The sequence below is a fragment of the Struthio camelus genome, chromosome W (genome assembly GCF_040807025.1).
Source record: "Struthio camelus isolate bStrCam1 chromosome W, bStrCam1.hap1, whole genome shotgun sequence".
In the NCBI taxonomy this organism is placed as follows: Eukaryota; Metazoa; Chordata; class Aves; order Struthioniformes; family Struthionidae; genus Struthio; species Struthio camelus.
Genome location: NC_090981.1, coordinates 16,676,108 through 16,694,794, shown reverse-complemented (window position 1 = coordinate 16,694,794; position 18,687 = coordinate 16,676,108). Strand labels below are relative to the sequence as shown.

The following is an 18,687-nucleotide window of genomic DNA, read 5'->3' as shown; positions in this document are numbered from 1 at the left end:
GCTGCGGCTGGGCTGCAACAGCATCCACAAGCCATGGAGCTGGTGTCCTTGGGATACAGGCCTTGCAGCTGGCTGCGCGCTGCCTGAGACTGCTCCTGCAGCTGGAGCATTTAGAAAGCCTCTCCCAAAAAAGGGTTTTCCTGGAGTCTCTAGTAAGTTATGAGTGCACATCATGACTTGGCATCAGTCAGGGCACTGAGTCACTCTGATCTACTGGCCACCTATCTTTATGAATCTTGCAGGGCTTAGTTATCATTAAGAGCTCTGGTCCCATGATGAATTTGGGCAGACATCAGCCACCTGGTTTACCAGCTGTGTGCAGAGATCTGTGTAGGGGGTCCGGTGTTGCAACTGTAGGTGTAGGACAGCTTCTTCTGCCACCAAGGCTACCTCTCTGGCCCTACTTCTTCAGCAGGCAGTTTCTACCACATCTACATTTGGCCTAACTAAAGCGCTATTTAGCCCCTCCAGCAAAGCAGGTAGAGAGCAGCATGTATTTCTCATTGTTTAGATATGGGATAATTGGGATGTCAAAACTATGTTATCCCATTGCTTTAAAATGCACTTCATCACGTTGGCTTTGGGTGCTCTGCAAGATGAGCTCTTGCCCAGCTCCCACTCCCTCCTGCCTTGAGCAAATCCTGTGTCACCTCATCTGCTCCCGTACCTCCAAAGCCAAGTCATGAGCCCTTGATACCAGTGAATTAGCAGTTCTTGAGAAGCGGGGCATGACACAAGCACTTCTTTGAAAATGTAGCCCAGGCCCCATGGGAGAAGTGGGGGTAGACAAGGCACAAGAGCTCAGTAACCCTTCACATATTTTCCAAGTGTTGCTGTTGTTTTTCTATTAAATGACCTGCCCAAGGGGGAGTATGTAACAGAGCCAGGCCTTCATAGCACAATATCAAGGTTTTTCTTTTTTAATAAAAACAAGATGAGTTCGCAGAAAGTGGTAAGCCAGGGAATTCCATCCTGTAGCAGCTTTTCAGTGGTAATTTGTCCTCCGACAAAAGGTGGAGCAGAGAATACAGTGACAAAATATGGTTCTATTTATGTGTGAAATCTCAATCATTTTGCACTTCCTTCCTGTGTATGTAGCCGTGCTATCCGTGGTGGAACAGAGGTTTGTGGGGGAGATACTAATTTGTATAAAGACTATAAGGATACAGACCCTCTTTTTAGGTAAATGCATTGTCTCTGATGTATTGTACCTCTTCTGAAGATACACCTGAATTATTTTGTGAGTACAACTGCCACGATTCATTGCTAGTATTGTTCATCTATCTATTTCTTTTAGCTACCCAGCTCCTCTAGTGCTTCTCAGTGCTTAGCTCTAAATTAGGAATTTTTCACATACTGCACATTAAGCTCAAAAAACTAATGTCGCGAAGTGAAGAAAGCCCTATAAAATTCAAAAGGTACATTAGCATAGGGAAAAATACATGATATCCTTCCCAACTAAACAATATTTGCACTTGTTACAGGCCATGCTGAGTGGCTATGTGCTTGAAAGGTGTTTTAGAAGTTATATAAGCAAACAAACAGCAGTGATTTTCTTAATTTATTTAAATCAGGAAACTGGATTCTGGATTGGCATGGGGTTTGGGTTTTTTTTTTTCTTTTTTCTCTCCAAAACACCACACGGTCCACCTTTGCTTTAAGTTACATTCGTCAGCCAGGTGGTTAGGGAGACCTGGACCAGGTTTTGTCATCGCGTTTAATAGCCACACAGTGTGCTCCTATTACACAGGGCCCTGAAGCCCTGAACCTGTTTGCAAACCTGTGAGATTCAGCCTGACTTCGCCAGCCGGCGACCAGCGTGAGGATAAGGCCGGAGTCAGCAGAGGTGAGCGCTTCCAGCCATGGGCTGCCCACAGCCTGTGGATCTTCCCCGCGGCCTTCCCATGGGGTCGTGTACCCAAAATGCGGCCGTTCGGTACCAACCATGCTCTGCTCGTTAGTGCTCTTTTTCTGCAGTAGTTTATTTGAAGGACTATATAACATAAGTGGAGCAGTACGGAAGACAGGGAACATTTGTATCAGCGAAGGATACCGCAGGTCCTTTGGAAAAAGTGAAACACTTCACCGCCTTTCTATTTTTGGCTGCGTCCAACCAGCTTCCACTTTCTTGCTAACTTTCAATAAAAGTCTGACCTTCAGTGGTATGACACCATCTATAATGACAGTATGCATCTTTCTTTTTAATGTATTGACTCTTAAATGTAGCAAAACAGCCTACAAGAAGGAGTTTGCTTTTAATGTAGGCCCACTTCAACCACAGAAAAGACGTACAGAAACAACAGACGCTGCAGACATCAGCGCTGATGTCAGATTTGTAGTCTCCCATTCAGTAGCTATCATCTCCCACTATGCAAGAAGAGACATCATCATGCGCTTTATCTGTATTAAAACATGTTTTGTGACATTGTCACAATTTTCCCAGGTGATTCAGCACGCCCCATAATATTTTCTCTTCAGGCACAGTCCTACTCATCCTTATGTCATCTGGAAATCATCCCCAAATACTGCATGCCATTACATCTACGAAGACAGTCGGGCTGCACTGAGATTGGCAGCCAAGGGAGATGGGGTCTGCCCTGGGGATGGCCCCACACCGCATCCCCATGGGGGACAGGAGCACCGTGCGCCACCCACGAGCCCCCAGGTCCTCGGGCTCGAGGGCAACGGGCCAGGTGACACTGTCCCCAGGCTGCCAGGCAGGCAGGGCCGTCTCCTAAAAAAAACCTGGCAACCGCCTCTTGAAGTAGTCCCGTTCATTGTTCTCGCCTCAGAAACAATTACATTCAGAGAGCTGCCAGGGAAGCAGATTTTTAACCCTGCTAATTCAAGAGCGTGCAATTGTTTTAAACAAATTGATATGTGTATTACATTGAAACCTCTTTTTCTTTTTTTTTCTTTCTCTCCCTCTTTTTTTTTTTTTTTTGGTGAAAAGTAAGCCAACTTATTTCTCTGCTTGTATCTCCAAGTCCTGCCTATTTATTCTTGGCGAGCATGCACCTGTGCTGTGCCTACCTGGCGGCAGGTCCCATCACCTGACAGCCCAGGAGCTGGGTGCCCTCCTGGAGCCCCGCTGCTGGCCCACGATCTTCCACCAGAAACCCCTCGGGGCCGTTCAGCAACGTGAGCCAACGTTGGGGCAATTCAGAGACTCGCTTTTAAAAAGGGGAATAAAACCTGAGATTTGATGTATACGTTTATGGCTGTATGCCTAAATGACCTGATTGGTTGGGGAATTTTGACTCGGGGCTCCACAATGAGAGTGTAGGTATCTGAAGGGGGATTTAGGCACCTAGTTCTTGGAAATCAAATTTGAACGTTTCAGCTCTATTAGTTTCATAGGCATTTAAATCGCAATTACCAGGCACCGTTGCTTCCTACCGACTTCAGTAGGATGCTGGGCGCCAGTGAAAGCTAGGCCCCAAGTTTGCTAAGTGCCCCAAAACAGGGAGTAGGAATCTAAACTTAAATCCAGAGGTCTGAAAATATCTAAGTTTCACAGTATGGTGGAACAGTAAACATTTGTTGCAATAGTGGAATCCATCTTGGGTTTTCTTTGTTAAATTTTTATCACAATATTTTGCCGTAAGTTATAGCATGTGAGAGTTTCTATAAAAAAGTAGAACAGCTCTTTTCTTGAAAAAGGCAAGGGGGGGGGGGAGCGTGAGTCATAGCATGCAGGTAATATCAAATCACTCAGTAGATCACCTGATACACCTCTATAGTGTGCTCTCCAATATAGAAAAAAATCAGTTGCATCCACTAGACTTGAATCACCGGTGTGCATTTGTACTAACTTTTCAAATTCATGACCTCAGAGTAAAGACAGCTCCACAGAGAGGACTGGACACACAGAAGAGAATAACTCTGTGTTCTTTCCATGCATAAAAATCAAAAAATAAGCATGGCAAGTTAACCGTATGCCAGTGCAGTGGGAGAAGCTCTTATGACCAACTTAGCTTTAATGCCTAGGCTCTAATTATGCACTTAAAGATACCAATGCCTCCAATTAATGCTTCATATGCACGCTAATATTTTGAATGCGGTATGTAAGGATATCTTGCTGCAGGACACTGAAGAATAATCAGAAGTAGTCACTCTTTTGGTATAACATAATTACACATCAAGCATTTACTTAGCTTTTCCAATATCCTGTCATTGCTTGTTCAGACTTTACAAAGTGAGCAAATCATACCTGCCGTGATGGAATGGATACGGAATGAGTAGGAATCAAAGGCCATTTTCATAAAAATCTCTAGAAAGCATGGCTCCTGTTAGGCGCGCTCGCTGTACAGCTCCGTCTTTCCACCAAACTCGGCTTTCGCCACTGCTGCTTAAACACATGTAATGAATTTGAGATCCTGCAGATGTATAGCTGTGAGCACAGCTGACCTCCACGTGCGTCTCTGCAAGGAACACAATATTCACACATCCTTCTCCATACATCTCTCTTGATCACACATGCAATGACGCTTGCTTCCAGTGCTAATATATTTTCTCTACACTTGACATGGCGTAACCTGGGCACGCTCTGCTCGTTCCTTTGGATGACATGGGATCTGGGAACAGGAGGTAATAGATTTGTTTGCATGAATCACAACTCCTTTACATATCTGACAGTGGTGCAATGGCATGTTTCTGCCGTTAGCACTTCTGCAAAGGCTGGCCTCTTGCAGAACATAGGTTAATTCAAACAGCCTCCACCTAAGATTAAAATTCTACGAGTTTTGCCAAATTTTAAGACTGCAAGAGGACATATCAGCTTTCCTTCCCTGAACAGCCAATGCTATAAACACTTTCGGAGCAGGTCTCCTAGCAGATGCACAGATTTTATGCCCACATGATTCCGTGCGGCACTTTGCCTGCCTCTAATATTCTTTTTATTAGCTTCTTTTTTGTACTTCCGACTCAACAGCAAAGAGAAAAGCTTTGTTTTCAACAACTGTGTCCTGTGTACCAATATGCATTTATATTCTGGTAAGATGATAAGGCAGTTAACTCAATATAGTATATGCTAAAAGAATCAGGCATCTAAGGCAGAGATCGGCATCTGTAACTACAAGAGAGGAAAAATTACTTAGAGTGACGGGCAGAAGTATAACAGGAAGAAAAGAGAATTAAGAGAAGGAAACAGACTGCATACAAGGGGAAATTCCTGTCAGTCAGCACTACTAGATGGGGGAATAGATACCCAGGCGAAGAAATGTAAACCTGTTGCTCAAGAAAGCTAAAATGAAACTTCATACATCACTAAGCACCAAACTGCATTCGCAGAAGTATAGACAAGACAGCCTAAATGATAGTTCCTAGGCTTAAATGCCAGTAATTATAATATTAAAATACACAGTTTTGATCACTCCGCAGCACACGAGCGAAGGGCTTCAGGTGCAGCCCTCCTTGGCTACAACAGACTTCCTGGTTAAAACCTGCGCTCAGGTGAGAACCCATACAGCACTGTCTCCCCTAGCCCCCCACCAAAATCATCTACCTCTGAGCTGCACCCGCTGTGCCTTTTGCCCTGTAAGCTCCTTTCTGCTTTTGACTAAACCTCCCTTTCTTCTCTGGCTTGCAGCACAGGCACCAGCACATCTAACGTGGCTCCACTACCTCTCCCATCTTCTGTCGCACCCATTGTTGCTCCTAGCCTACCACAAAAAGCAGACAGCTGAATCTCTGACCCCAAAAACACAGCACTGGGGTCCTGCCCCTCCTGCCTGTCACTAGGCTGGCTCAGGTCCTGGAGAGCCACCTTTATTATTAATTATTATGAACCTCTGTCTCTCTCTCAAAGCCCCCTAAGATGGCCACCATGCCACAGTCTACAAAGAGCCCACAGCATGGAGGAGGCAGGCGCTGTTGAAACACCTCACAGTAGGATTGGCTAGCGCTGTAAACCCTCAGTACCGCTGGGTGGGCACTTCTGTTTCCTGGCAAGGTGAGGTATGCCGGGTGCGCAGTTCCCGGTGTGGTTCCCTCCAGCTCCCCCATATACCTGGCAACCCCCCCGGACATCTGGGGAGGCGAACAGTGTCGCCTGCCCAGCCGTCCCTGCCACAGGCAGCAGCATCCATGTCCGTTGTGTGTCTTTAACAAGCATATGGGTTGCTCCTTGCACTGTTACATAGCTGAGCGTGGAAAGATGAAGTCTGCTTGTATCAGTAGATACCAGCTGCTGAATTTTTGCTACATTAAGTAGGGTTGATCATTGGAAATATTTTCAGCACTACATAGCTTGCAAGTTATATCTACTTTTGGTTGCAAAGCTGTATTAATAACATTTCCCGGCTGACTTGGATTTAATACTATTTGCATTACACTGTATCTGCATTGAGCCAAACTGGATTTCAGTAGAATTGTATGGTCACTAAAATAAAAAAATTGCGTAGCTCTCATAAGGCACAGTTTATAGCTTCCTAGAACTATTGGAGAAGCCAAGGTCAGTCTCCCATCTTCCAAAGGCCTAGAGGCAACATTCTCACAAGGGTATTTTGGTGTTGCTTCATTAGTTTCGTTGCTTGCTGTGCAGTAGGTTTATTCCATAAAGGCTGGAAGGTTAAACTTCTTACCAGGTATAACCATCTGTGCCTGCAGTCTCAGCCACCAAACTTGTCACATATTTCCCCACTATAATTGTTATACCTGTTTGAGAACTTCCTTCAATCTTATCTACTCAGCCATTTGTTCAAACTACTCAAGGCTGCAATGTACTGCTTATACTTTGCAGAAAAGTTGATTTCAGGACACTTCATTATAATCTGTTCTTGGCTCAGCATACTGAGAGTAAAGAGCAAAATTCTCCTCCTTAGCTGTAGAACCACTGAAAATAAAGAAGCCCATATTTGCTCACGCAAAAATATAAAACATCTAGTAAAGCATCTAGACTTCATATTTTCTGTGTACCAAGGCAATTGCCTTAAAAACAGTTTCTATTGCTGGGTACTGCAGCTCCCGGAGCAGCTTTTTTCTCTGAGCTCCATGTGAGTTTTCTCAAAATCCTAGAGCAGAGATAGTCAGCAAGTACAGGTTAAGTAGAAAAACTGGCTGCATAAGAAGTTCTTCGTCTTAAGTCCAAGAAGGACTACTTACAAGTCCGAGTTCCTTACAGTTTTTTGCTTCAGCTTAAGTTCTGATCATATTGTCATCATATTGTATCACATCGTATAGTAACAAAGGCCAATCGGCATTAAACACCTAGAATACAATGGAGCATATTCCAGCACAGGAATGTTAGGAGTGAATTTGAACTTCCCCTTTCAAGAACAATGAAACCAAGAACAAGCAGTTTCCCAGAAACCACAACTGTAAGTTACTCCATGTAGAGATGACCACTTCTGTGCAAATGCTAGTGTCAGTCACTGCAAGCCAATCTAGAGGAAATGTAATTGTGACACTGAATATTTTTAGTGTCTATAGAGGAAATGAATAGTTTAGCTTTCTTACTCTCTGGAGAAGGGATTAAGTACTGTGCTATTAGAGCACAAATATAGATTGTGCACAGAAATGGGAAGTCCATTGCTGGGAATGGTATTTTCCCTTTTAACATAAGGCAAGAACTATCCAGCCTATTAACTTTCCATGACAGGATCTCTAAAAAAAAGGCCACACAAGTCTTAAAGTGTTTTGAACCTAATTTGAAGTTGTCATGCAATTAAGTTTCACGAAATTGCTTTCTGGAGTGACAGCTTTTATTGTTACAACATATGGCAATCAGACAGCAGCTTGTGGCAGATGTGATGTTTATTCAGTATTAGCTAGTTTTAGATTAACTATGTCATTCTAATCAAAGGAAACGGTAGATGTTTTTGACATCTTTGGGTTCTGCAGACCCACATCATGTTTAAGCTGCTTTTGTCAAATGGCAACACTGCAGCTCTGAACAAGCCTTAGTAAGTCATATTTAGCAACTAATCATGTTATTTACTGGAGGTCTGTATTCCAAGAAAAAAAATCCATGTTTCTAACATGGATTGTGTTCCTTCAGCAGACTACAGAGACCACCTATTACAATAACTGAGCTCATTAAGTATGCCAGTCCTTAGTCTTGCAAGCTGTTGCGATAAGCAGCTGTTGCAAGAGAGTAAAAGGTTGAATTATCAACTTGGAAAGCATAGCTCTTCATTGAGTTGGCCCAGGAGAGAAAGTATGTGAGTAATAACACCATTATTATGGAATATACCTTGGAACACAGCACATGAGTGAGACATCACTGGTATTTTAGCAACATGTTTCCCCACCCAGTAAGCAAGACACTCCCAGAAATTAATTGTCAAAAATTTATTATGAAAGCTTCAATAGCAGCAATTCCAGTAAAAATTATTGCATTATTAAACCAGTTCTGCAGAGTGGCCCAGGGGCCTGTTGAAGTCTGTCTGCTTAAAAGTCTCTTGTATATTTGTCTCAGTAACCAGTCTCTAGTAGTCCATCAAATATTGAAACCTTCTTTTCTTCATGTTTTGTAGACAGCACCAACAGTTCCTAGTTACAGTATTCTGTCCAGTCCTTCCATAAGTTTTGGCCCACTTCCCCCAACCTTCTCTGCCTTCTGAAACAGCTCCACTTGACTGGGAAACTTGCAATACTTCTTTCAGTTCCATGGTATGTCAACGTCTCCACTGCTGCAGCCTACCAGGGCTCACTGCTGGAGCGAGCTGGTCTTTTCCTTTCTTCTCCATAAGAGCCCACTGCGTGCCAGTCTGAGCGACTTTAATCCAGTCTCTTGACCAGGCTAATCCATGGAATCAGCAGCTTGTTGCACACTTCGGTGAACCAACACCACATTGAGAATGCAACAAAGATTTCAGCCTCCCCAGTGCACTGGGTCACCATCACTCAGGCAGGGTGATAGTTGGCACCCAGTCATTGACATTTCGGCTCTCTTCACAAAACAAGTTCAGCTTTTCTAGAGCTGGGTCCTTCCAGCCATCTTCATTTGGGTTCTGCCAGAGGAAGAAAGTTGCACACCATAAGTACAGCCTGCCAGCTGAAGTCATCACAGTATTTACAGAAGCATTAGCATAGGCAGCAAAGTATTTAACCGGCTTCTCTGTCCTGTTATGGACAATGCAGGAAATAGATGTCACCCGTGTGAGCAACAGGGGAGGTCCACAGTTACAAGAAACACAGCCTGACACTACTCAACTAGTTTGCTCTGCAGCATGTCCCAAGTCCCCTTTCCTTGCCTATGAGGGTATTTAGCTATGTGCAGTAAGTCAAACCCACCCCAACCCCCAAAAAGCTCTGCCTGCCCTCAGCAAAGAGGCTAGCAGAGCCAGCACAGCCCCAGGAGCAACATACAGAGCACTGCCTGCCTCCGGGGGACACCCACCGTGATGAGGATGCAGTGGAGATCCCGCGGCTCCCCAGACTCCTCGCTGGGCCCCACGATGGCCGCCAGCTTGGGCACATCGTTCACCCGCACGATGTCAATGTCGTTCTCGCAGCAGAAGGCCTGGATGAGGGTGAAGTGGATCTGCAGGGCAATGTCCCCCTCGTCCTCCTCGTCCGTGGCCAGCACGCAGAAGGCGACGTTGTCCGGGTCGCTGCGAGCGGGGGGAAGCAGCGCGTTAAGCCCCGCAGCTGGCACCGGCGGCCCCCGCCTCCCCGAGTGCCCGCCGCAGCCGCCGCCGCCGCCGCCCCGGGATACTCACACATTCATCAGCTTGGCCGACTCGTAGACGCCGGCCGTGAGGCAGCCGCGGCGCTGCGCCGACACCAGCAGCTCGTGGAGGGCCTTGCCGGCGCCCTGCATCCTGCAAGCCAGAGAGACGGGCACAGAGTCAGCGCGGCGCCGCAACGGTCCGCAACGGTCCCCAACGGCCCCAGCCCCGCGCCCGCCTGCCCCTCAGCCCCAGCCGAGACGCACCGGTCGTGGCCCTCGGGCACAGGCTCCTGTCCGTGGACTTCCTCCAAAGTCATAACGGCAACGGCTCCCCCACGCGCGGCCACCAATAGATCCAAGCGCCCCGCTCGCCACACAGTCTCCAGGCAGTCTGAGGCGGCTGCCCGGCGGCCGCCCTATTTATAGCCCACGCGGCTGCCGCGCCGGCAGCTGGCGGCGGCTCCCGGCCTCCCATTGGCCGGGAGGGGAGGGGGGGGTATTATTATGCTAAACGGCGCGCGCCGGGGGGAGGAGCGGGCTGGCTCGTGCCGGGAGGCCACGTGGGGAGGGGGAGGGGGCGGGGCGGGCGTGACAATGCGGCGGGGCTGCCGCCTTTGTTGTGGTGTTACCGGGCAGACTGCGGCGGGGGCCGCCGGCGCCCCCCACCGGGGCGGCACACGCTGCCGCCGCGCGCCGCCTCGGCCCCGCCCCGCCCGCCGCGCCGCGCCGCGCCGCGCGTGCCGCCGGCGTGGGGGAGGGGCGGGGCGAGCCGCCCGCGGGCGGCCGGCTGCGCACAGGGGCACCGGCTCCCCCGGGGACCCTCAGCTCCCTCATAGGCCCCCCCCCAGCTCCCTCACGTGGGCACCAGCTCCCTCACAGGACCCCCGGCTCCTCACAGGGGCACCAGCTCCCCACAGGCCCCCCAGCTCCCTCACAGCATCCCCAGCTCCTCACAGGCCCCCCAACTACTCACAGGACTTCCAGCTCCCTCAGAGGGGCCCCGTCTCCTCACAGGGGCACTGGGTCTCCCTGGGACCCCCAGCTCCTCACAGGGCACCAGCTCCCCACAGGCCCCCCAGCTCCCTCACAGGGGCTCCCAGCTCCTCACAGGAGCACCAGCTCCCTCACAGGCCCCCCCGTCTCCCCCACTTTTCAGCCCAAAGCAAAACCATGCTCCCATGCGCCTGTGCCTGTCACCCCTGCGCTGCACCCTGTGCACAGACTGGGCCCAGGCCTCCCCACTTGCTGCCCAGATCCCGGCTTGGGCCAGGTGCCCCAGCCCCAGGGGACGGTGTCAAAATGGTGCCAGGTCAGCTTTGCACCTAGTGCGGGCTGGCGCCGGGCGAAAGGCTCCCCCGGTGCTGGGGAAGCCGCCCCGGGGCGCCCAGGGCTGCTATGAGCGGCCTGCAGGTCGAGGAGTTTAATGATTAAGTTCTCCTGGCACCGCTTATCTTCTCAGTTTACCTGCCCTTGCAGCCCTGGAGTCGCAGCGCTGTCTGCTGGGTGCGCGGATGGCAGCGGCCAGATGCAGCCTCTCCTGTCCTGCCGTCGCGCCAGGGCGCTACAAAATCACCCGGTACCAAAAGGGCTCTGCCAGGCAGAGGAGCCAACACGTGCAGACTGAAGCAGGGCTGAACTCTGTGTGCTGTTACTGAAGCAAATTCTCAGAACGCTTCATGTTTGCTGTCCTGTTTTCTGCTTGTTGTAGCAAAGGGGTAGATCTGTACAGGACAAAACACACACCTGTTCTAGGAGGACGGGAGTCAGGATGAGAGTGGGACTGCGCGACCTTGTGGCTTTTTGGTTTACACACCACTTCACTGAGCAATGAGGAAAAGATTTTCTTGAAAAGATCTGAAATTAAACATTAAATACCCTATCTGCCCTAATTGTCAATGTGCATTGCCTTTTTGAAAAACACAAACTAATTTTATGTCAATTGCACAAATACTATCCATATTGATGGATATGGGATTTTTTGCTGTATATGATCTACCCACGTTACTCGTATCATGGAAGACTGTTGAGAAGAAAAGAGAAACTGTTAATATTAACTCCCTCCATCACTGTAGCTAGTAAAGAGTAATTATGGCATTTTTCTTTTCGCGACTTAGAGCTGAAAATCCTAATAGTGCAACAAAAAAAAAGAAATATTGATTTAATTTCGGCAAAAGCAGATGCAAAATGCTGCCCCTGGGAAGGAAGAACCCGTTGAAGCAACACAGGCTGGACGCTTGCAGCGCTCGGAGCAGCTCTGCAGAGAGATCCTGGGCCTTGGTGGGCTGTGAGCTGGGCATAGGCCCGGCTGTCAAGGGATATGGCTATGCCACACTGCTCGGCACTCGTGAGACCACATCTAGATACTGGGTCCAGTTTTGGGCCCTTAGTACAGGAAAGACATGGATAAACAAAAGCAAGTTCGGTGGAGGGGCACCAGGCTGGTGACGGCTGGAGTAGCTGTCCTGCCCTGCAGGCTGAGGAACATGGCTGGTCCAGCCTGGAAAAGGGACAGCTCCAGGGGGACCTAACAGCAGCCCCCCAAAACCTATGGGAAGGTCATCCAGAAGATGGAGCCAGGCTCTTCCCAGTGGTGCACGGCAAATGAGAGACAACAGGCCCAAGCTGAAACAAGAGAAGTTCAGATTGGATATAAAGAAAAACCTTTTTCCCTCCATGAGGACAGTGAAGCAGCCGAGCAGATTGCCTAGGGACCTTGTGCAAGCTCCCAGTGATCCCCCAGTGGGACAAAGCCCTGGTCTGGTCTCATGGCTGACCCTGCTGCGAGCAGGAGGGTGGGCTAGAGACCTCCTGAGTCTGAATTGTCTTGTGATCCTGTCAGTTTAAGATTTTAAAACTTCGTTTTCAGCAAATGTTTTTTTTTTTTCCAATTGAGCTTTATTAAAACCAATTTGATTTGGTTTATCACTTAAGCTTGAGTGTGTCTTTTAAAATTAAGTTAGTGTGGAATTTATATGATTGCTGAGCTTAGATCTGAAGCTGTTTGTCAGAAAACCAAGCAACAGTAAAGCAGATTTTCCCATGGTGAATGGATTAGGTCTAAATATTACTGGATAGATGAGTCTACATGTCTTTTCAGTCACTGACATCTCCGCCTAGGCTACCAGTTAGTATTTGTTTTCCCCTAAGTAACAGTTTGAGACCAGCACCAAGTCATTTCATAATGGCCATGGAGAGCCACCTTGAGGTAGACGTCACATCTATTGCAGGCCTGAGCTGGATATAATCCAGAAGTTTACAAAGATTTCTGCAACCTGTTGCCATCACTGCTGCCTTCCCTGAAGTTACATCATTCCCTTTTAAATATGTTGTGTTATTTAAGTCCAGACTACAGAAATGTCCTTTCTAGTACTTCATTGGGAATCCTAGATCAAGCGGTGCATGGCTTACAAATTCTTATTTGATTTTTGACACTAACAGTGTGTGGTATATACTGTCTACTCAATAGTTTTCAGCCTTTTCGAGTACCCTAATTTCATGAGTATGCCTCAAATTAAGCACTTTAGTGGTTGGCTGTGTTTCTCCTTCCAGTTCTTTCTAGTTAGTGTCCTGGGTATTAATATAAATGACAGCATCAGGCCCCTGCAGTCATCTGCAGTGAGCTTCCATTTTAAATTGATGACAACAGCAGGGTCTGTCAGATACATCTGACTTCTTCGAGAACATTTCTCTGTTGATATCTACTAAGTTCTCAGAAATGAGGAAGCAAATATTTGTTCTAACTATTAATTCTCAAGTCTAACGATTCTTTCATTCTACTGACGTGCCTAGACATTCCTCCTACACTGAATTTGCTTGAGCAGGGCATAAACTCTCACTTCATTTACTTTTAAAAATGTATGAAAAGTTTTCAGAAAATTATTTTTAGGTCTGTATTTCTGATATAGCAATTATATCCACTTTTATTAGAATGAAGCTTAGCATAATGTGTACAGCTCATTCAAAAAGAAAAAATGCTTCATAAGTCTTTTCTTTTTTTTTTTCCCTAAATAAATAAATGAGCAGGAATGCAGAAGAATAATTAGAGTGATAAATAGCTGCTTCAGATCTCATGTGAAATCGGGTAGCCACCTTAAATGTTAAAAACTTAATTAATGTATCTGTTAGGGGTATTGCAGAGCCTATTTATGATGTACTGCAGCTTCAACGCACAATGAAACAGGTGGAAAATCCAGAGCTGATTCAGTGCTTTGAAAGATGCTGATTGCAACTATGACTTCAATGAGTTTCCCGTTACAGTGAAAATAAAAGTTACTTAAAATAGATCCAAATTAGCAGGCGAAAGCATCTCATAGTGAGTAACAGTGCCTATGTAGTAGTATATACATATGTAAGTAATAAACGAACTTATGCAAAAATATTAACCCCTTCACATGCAGCCTCCCAGTTTTGGCTTAAAAAAGCCTTGGCCATAACACAGTTATGTTTCAGTAGCCGGGCACTCGAGTTAGGGCTTCCTGTCATCGTAGTTCTGGGCTTGCTCCATTACTCCAAAATCTCATAGCACGTACAGTGCCGAGGACCTCAAAACATCACTAGACGCTTGATCCAGCTTATGTCAAGTGACTATATCGACACCAGACCCGCGGCATAGCAAAGGCTGCGTTTCCGGGAGGTTTTGTCTTCCATGAGGAAGGAGAAGGCATGTGCCTGGGAAGCGCTGGGGACCGAGTGTTTCCATCCTCACAGCCAGGGAGGGCACGAGGAGCAGAGCAGGGCAGGGGCCGGGTGGGGAGAAGGGCAAGGGCAGCCGGGGCCAGGGCGCACAGCGGAAGGAAAAGCCACTGGCAAGCTGAGAGGGAGCCAGTGTCAGCCAGGGCAGGGGGGAGAGCCCTGCCTGTCCCAGTCCCCTCTCCACTCTGGGAGACATCATGCTCCACTGGCACGATGCCTTTGAAGTCTGATGAACAACTCCAGCTTAGGCGGAGGCCAGGCTCTGATACTCATTTTCTTGGTCATTTCCTCCTATGACTTTAATACAACCATAAAAAAAGAAAAAGAAATCAGATATCCTTTTTATTTTTCAGCATTATTGACTGCCAACCACTGTGTAACGGTGCTGCAAGTTTTCATCTGAAAGTGGAAGGTACATCCTCCATTATCATGGGACACCTGAGCACACTTAGGTGGACTTAAGTGTCCTCAATATACTTTTGAGCCAAATACTGAACATCAAAATTTACTTCTATAAATACAGGTCAATACTATCCATCCATTTTTTGGAAAGCTGATAGACAGTCAGTCACTGGAGCATCAGCTGTTGAGTGCTTGAAGCCATTCTAGGGACAAAGGAGGGTATATGACTTGGCAACAGTACTCCAACTTGGATAAATGGATTTTGCCACTACATTTGACAGCACTAGCATAATGCCAGTGGCACTTAATCATGTTTTCCATAGCATAAAAAGGCTAGCCTACAAACCTTTGTTTACCGGCACCCTTAGCGCATCAGCAAACCCATCGGAGTGAAATGCAGCATTCAAAGTAAAACTGTGACCTCTGGTGGGCATCTAAATTATTACATCTACAAAAAAATAATTACTAATCCACAGTCATGTGATACCTAGATTCAGTTATTTTTATATCCTTAATGTTTTAAATGAACTTTTTTTTAAAAAAATGGCATCAGTATTTCCTGCATGAAGAAACTGATACTATAAAAAAGTCAGATGAAGAGGAACAGAGAAATAATGGCCTAGTCAATCACAGCGAAGGCAAGTAACCTAAATAGAATATGACAGATACAACTGCAGATTGGCCAACCGGACAACAAACACGTTTTTGTCCTAGTTAAGTAAGGAAACTCATAATGCATATCCAAATGAAGAGCAGTGGACTCAAACATCACAGTTCAGCTTAAGCAAAAGGAGACCCAAACCTTACGCATCAGAGAAGTCAAGAGAGCAAGCGTAACTACCAGCCCACCATGGGGCCCTTCTATTGCCACCGTCTGGTGATTTCCCGGTTCATGCTGCATACCTGGACTTCCCATCACAAGACCATTTTCATCAAGATTTCTTAGCCCTTTCAGTGTAGCTTGAGTACCCCCCAGCCTCAAGTCTTTACAAATCTATGAGTGCTCCTCCTCTTCCTGTTACAATCCTCCATCCACTCCTCCAAATTTGCAGCCCTTTTGTCTGCACGTGTTCACCTGACAAGCGTCTTTCTCCAGCTGCTGCATCTCACAGATCTCTCTACAAAACCTAGAAGTTTTAGGGAAACTAGAAGCTGTATTCCCTGCAGCCTTCATCTACAATTCCGCAGGCTAAACCCAAGCTGTGTATTTCCCATCAGAGCAATAGAGCCCCCTGTCTTTGTATTATCTCCTTCCCCCTGGGAAAGAGAAGTGAACTAAACACTGCTGATCCCTTTGCGTAATAAGACAGGCAGCTCACGCTGTTCGTACACTTTTGCCGCTGAAATGGCAGCTGCCAAGATCAAATGTCCAAGATCTGTAAACAGAGACATTTAACTTTAAAAAAGCAGCAACTAAAGACTTTTTGTAACATCACTTTTTTAAATAACGTAACCTGCATATTGCAAGTCTCAACTGAAAAAGGACACTGTGAGAATGGAAGCAATATTCGTCTGATTTAAGTGTTTTACTGTTTTTAGAAATGGAATATTTGCACGAATACAACTGAAGTGATGTAGAATGCACACCAGTTAGCTGGCTACATAGACCTGACTATAACAACGGGCCCTTATTGCTGTCATCTGTTCACGTTTTGAGCTAAAAAGGGTGAAAGCACCCCTTGCATTAATTTTTGGTTGCTTGAAATTTTGTATAGGCAATGGCACACCGCACTGACTTAGCCAGAAAAGTTTGTTTGTAAGTGTTGCTGAATGCACACTAATGCATTTTTCCTCCTGCAGATGATCTCCTTAAAATAAAAGCAAGAAACCAGAAATGTTGACCTAATAATAGAGAAGCATCTGCCCAACAAGAGGTGAACGTTTCTCTCGTGCTCTAAGAAAATAAAGCATTGCTTTAGACATTTTGAAGAGGATGGCTATTATTAGTCAACTCTTTCCTCTTATATAGGTGGGAGGTTGAAAGAACTAATTTTAAAAACAAATATTTGGAGTGAGTGAGAGCCTTCTTTGAGGAAGAACCAAGGACGGCAGAGGCCAAGGGGAATGAAGAAATACTGCATCCAGCAATTCACAGTGGAGGATCGCTGCATATTCTGCCTTATTTTGCTTCAAATACCTGGCAGCTCATATGTGATACTGTGAACAGACATCACTGTCCATGACACCTTGCGGTTAGGCATCAGCTAAAAGCATCAGCCAGCCAGCATAACTGGAAGTTTGGGATCAGGACACGAGTGACCATCCTTGAAATCAGTTGGGTGAAACGGCTCCTTCGTCTGCTTCTCACCTCAAAACACAGTGCTATTTTCCCCAGCAGATCTGCCTTCTCTAACACTATTAAGCAAGGGTATTCTGCAAGTTCAAGCACTTTTTCCTCCAGCGAATGATTTATTTACACAGCTGCTTAGATTCCTCCTCTGCATTTATCTAAGCTATGTGATGCCTCAATTAAAGATAGTCACATATAATGTCTTGATATAGCTCTGTATATTTGGCTTTCATATTCTAAACAAGATATTTATCTCCTGTCCAACCATCTACACCAGGAAAGTCACTGATGGAGTTACTGATGGGCACACTTTTTCTTTTCATGCGTATGTTCAAAATGTCAGTACTATACCAAATAATGCTCCCAGAAACCCAATGTAGTTTGCCTTTCCAAAAAAAAAAAAAAAAAAAAGGAAAAAAAACCCACAAAGTGCATTGTAAGGCCTGAAAACAAAAAAAAACAAAGCATCACCTAAAGCTAAAGAGATAGTGTTTGGTATTCCGAATACAACTTTTATTGTTAGTTTGCTAACAATACTATCATTTTAATTACTACCATTATTTTACTTTTAATTCAGCTGTAGAAAAGCTGCCTAGTAACGCTAGTCAGTCTAACTAACTCTAGGATTCCTCTTTTCTCGTTGATAGAGGGCCTGTCTCATCCCAAATGTAAAAGACCAAAATAGTTAAAAAAGAAGGGGGGGGGGGGTGAAGGGCTGGTATCACATCTGAGTGGAAAGGAATAGCCTGTAAGAGCACAGACCCGGGCATCATTTAGGACTGGTTTGACTTTGACATTTTCTAGTTGTTTGCAGTACCGTAATGCATTGAGGGTTTTACCTTTGTCAAATTTTGTCATTGTGGAATTCCACTTATTACACTTGCGTTGGAAAGTCTTTAAGAAAGTTCCCTGTTCCGGAGGCTGATGAGGAATTTTGTTTCCTGTTCGCTGGGTTTGAGCCTGTAACTGTCACTGCCCATTCCAAATTCAGGCTGCGGTGAGCTGCAAGGGCACACAGCTTGCATGTCTGGGATGGCCAGCCCGCCGATGCCAAAATCTTTGTAATTCACATCGCACAGAGAGTTGAGCAGGACAGCCCGAAGCAGCTCACGGCGGGGGGGGGGGGGGGATTGCTGATAACACACATCAGGAGATTGTCACTACACCCGAGTTAAATAGTCCCTCAGAAACACTGGGAGGCATGACTGTTTTTTTTTTTTTTAATTTATTTTCAATTGAGAACTGCTGAATGCCAATTTTTCCTGGCCGTGCCTTCTGCTTTTCAGCCCCACATTTTACCAAGGCAAATCTTCAGGATCTTCTCCTGGGATTTCTAGGAGTCTATAGGACCAGCCACTGAAACCTTATTGTGCATTCACAGCAGCTCTGACAGGCTGCTGTGTGACTCGAAATCCTAGACATATTCACAGCCCATATGCACTGCGGCTGCATAACACCCAGCTCAGAAAATCCCAGGGTTTTAGGCCAGATTGGGCAGATTGTGCTTGCATGTTCAATTGAACTCTGCATGCCAGGAAGTCTGCAGTGTCATATTTACTATTCCTGAGCACATACCTTTGTCCAGGAAAGCCTGGAAGCCTTACTTTGGACTATAACTTCAGATAGACACTCAAGGTTAGAAAATTACCTGAGCGACGCCAAAAATAACATTTGCTAGTACTCCAAG

General features: G+C 46.2%; 1 protein-coding gene across 1 annotated transcript; it reads right to left on the bottom strand.

Annotated features, from left to right (window-relative positions):
- Window positions 1–8,277: 8,277 nt before the first annotated feature.
- Window positions 8,278–10,091, bottom strand: LOC104150283 (growth arrest and DNA damage-inducible protein GADD45 gamma). The gene is made up of 4 exons (XM_068925498.1): window positions 9,881–10,091; window positions 9,666–9,767; window positions 9,344–9,557; window positions 8,278–8,954 (listed from the first exon to the last, which is right to left on the bottom strand). Exons 1-4 carry the CDS (start codon window positions 9,931–9,933, stop codon window positions 8,844–8,846), a joined length of 480 nt encoding a protein of 159 aa, XP_068781599.1. The 5' UTR covers window positions 9,934–10,091; the 3' UTR covers window positions 8,278–8,843.
- Between the last annotated feature and the right edge of the window lie 8,596 nt (window positions 10,092–18,687).

Coding starts and splice junctions, on each gene's coding strand:
- LOC104150283 (XM_068925498.1), bottom strand. CDS start 9,933: ATGACTTTGGAGGAAGTCCACGGACAGGAGCCTGTGCCCGAGGGCCAC. Junction 9,768..9,880: donor GTGCCCGAGGGCCACGACCG/GTGCGTCTCGGC, acceptor TCTGGCTTGCAG/GATGCAGGGCGCCGGCAAGG. Junction 8,955..9,343: donor TCCACTGCATCCTCATCACG/GTGGGTGTCCCC, acceptor TTCCTCTGGCAG/AACCCAAATGAAGATGGCTG.